The sequence below is a fragment of the Aphanomyces invadans genome (assembly GCF_000520115.1).
Source record: "Aphanomyces invadans strain NJM9701 unplaced genomic scaffold supercont1.3, whole genome shotgun sequence".
Lineage (NCBI taxonomy): Eukaryota > Oomycota > Saprolegniomycetes > Saprolegniales > Verrucalvaceae > Aphanomyces > Aphanomyces invadans.
This window is the reverse complement of record NW_008580148.1, coordinates 1-1869: the sequence shown is the minus strand read 5'-3', so window position 1 is coordinate 1869 and position 1869 is coordinate 1. Positions and strand designations below refer to the sequence as shown.

Below are 1869 nucleotides of genomic sequence, written 5' to 3'. Positions count from 1 at the left end.
TCAAATCAATTTTTGGGGTCGTTGAAAAGTCGAAAGTAAAAGAAATGTGGAACAGAGGAAGTATCGTGTACTGTACTTCCTCTGTTCCAGATTATTGGCGACATTTCTCAACTCAGCGACCCCAAAAAATCATTTTTACTCCAAAATCAATGTGCCATATCACGTTTGAAAGACAATCAAACACGAGAGGAGGTCGGCATTGACTGGACAAGGCGGAGACGAAGTTTTCGCGCCCAAATTTGATTTCGCCATGGTCTAAAAAAATAGAATGAAATCATTGGTTTTAATTTCAAAATTACGGGACCGCGAGCATCACTACCATGGATTTTCTGCGCACCGGACGCGAGCTCTCGTATGAGACCAAAATCGAGGTCATCACCCGCCTCCTATGACTCGCCGAGATGGGCAAGTTAGCGCGGTGCCATCAAATCAACTGCAACCGAGACGTACCTGCACCGAACCACAGTGTCCAAAATCTGGGAAGCGTTCCGGCACAACGCTCGCATGCCGTCATCGAAGAGGGGACGCGTCAGAACCAAGTTGTCATACACCACCGAACATGTCATGAACCTCGTCAGCGGCGTCCCCGAAAACCACGGATCCACGATTCGAGACATATCTGTAGCAACCTGTCTCTCAATCGGCACAAACCACCGCAAGCTCCGCGTCGGCACGATTGAGCGCCGATGATCCCGTTTCAAACCGCTCCTGACCGATGACAACATTCGTGAGCGCATAACATTTTGCCGCTCGAACGTGCTCGCGGTTACCGCCGGCGAAGCCGGTTTTCCCGAAACCCCGCTCTTAGCAAACACCCACCAGTTCGACGGCATGTGGGGCGTTGTGCATCTTGATGAGAAATGGTTCAATGCCTACAAGGATCGCCAAAAAGTGCACCTTGTGAAAGGCCAGACAATCGGTCGACGAACATCGAAGAGCAAGCGGTTCATCGCGAAAGTCATGTTTTTGGCGGCGGTCTCGCATCCACGATTCGATTGTGAGCGAGGAGTCATGTTTGATGGAAAGTTCGGGATGTGGCCCATTGCGAAGCGCGTACCTGCCGCACGCAACTCCCGCAACCGTCCTGCTGGCACGCTTGTGACTACAGTGGTGAACGTTGATGCTGCTGTGTGTTGTGACTTTGTGATGACTCGAGTCATACCAGCAAACAAGGCCCGAATCCCAAGTTCCAACAAGCGTATTGTTCTTCAGCACGACAACGCCACGCCACACCGATCCATCGCCAACGACGCCCTGGCGAGCATTTCTACGGACGGATCGACATTTTTGCTGCGGCGCCAACCGTCCAGCACCCTGATCTCAATGTTCTAGAACTGGGCTTCTTCGCATCGATCCAGTCGCTACAATCCAAGGTTGTGAGTCGATCGGTCGATGGCGTGATTAGCTTGACCTTGGCGGCATTCCTAGCGCTCTGCTCAGAGAAGCTCGGGAACGTGTTCCTCGCCTTCCAGGCCGTCATGCGCCTTGTGCTGGAGCACAATGGTGACAACCGCTTTCGCTTACCTCATCTGAAGAAGGACACTATGCGACGCGCCGGGACCCTCATGACAAATGTAACTTGCCCTGTGTCCCTTTTGGACTAACGTTACCAGTGAGGTTTCTAACCAATAAAATGCATTGATTTCATTTTGAGCCAATAGTAGAGAAATGTCGCCAGTATTCTGGAAAATGTGAGTTTTTCACATGTCGCCAGTAATCTGGAACAGAGGAAGTATTGCATGTAACGACGGAAAAATTCACCCAGTGGTACTCCTTCGTATTTTTGAAATTATAATATGGGCATGGCATTCTGAATACTCGAGCAAAATCCTAATATTCTAGCCAATGGTTAATATTTTTGGCCACGAC

General features: G+C 50.1%; 1 protein-coding gene across 1 annotated transcript; it reads left to right on the top strand.

Annotated features, from left to right (window-relative positions):
• Nucleotides 1-831: 831 nt before the first annotated feature.
• H310_01742 (hypothetical protein) lies at nt 832-1604 on the top strand (the record flags this gene model as incomplete). The annotated part of the gene is made up of 2 exons (XM_008864970.1): nt 832-1198; nt 1333-1604. The coding sequence occupies 2 exons, from the start codon at nt 832-834 to the stop codon at nt 1602-1604; spliced, it is 639 nt and encodes a 212-aa protein (XP_008863192.1).
• Nucleotides 1605-1869: the final 265 nt, after the last annotated feature.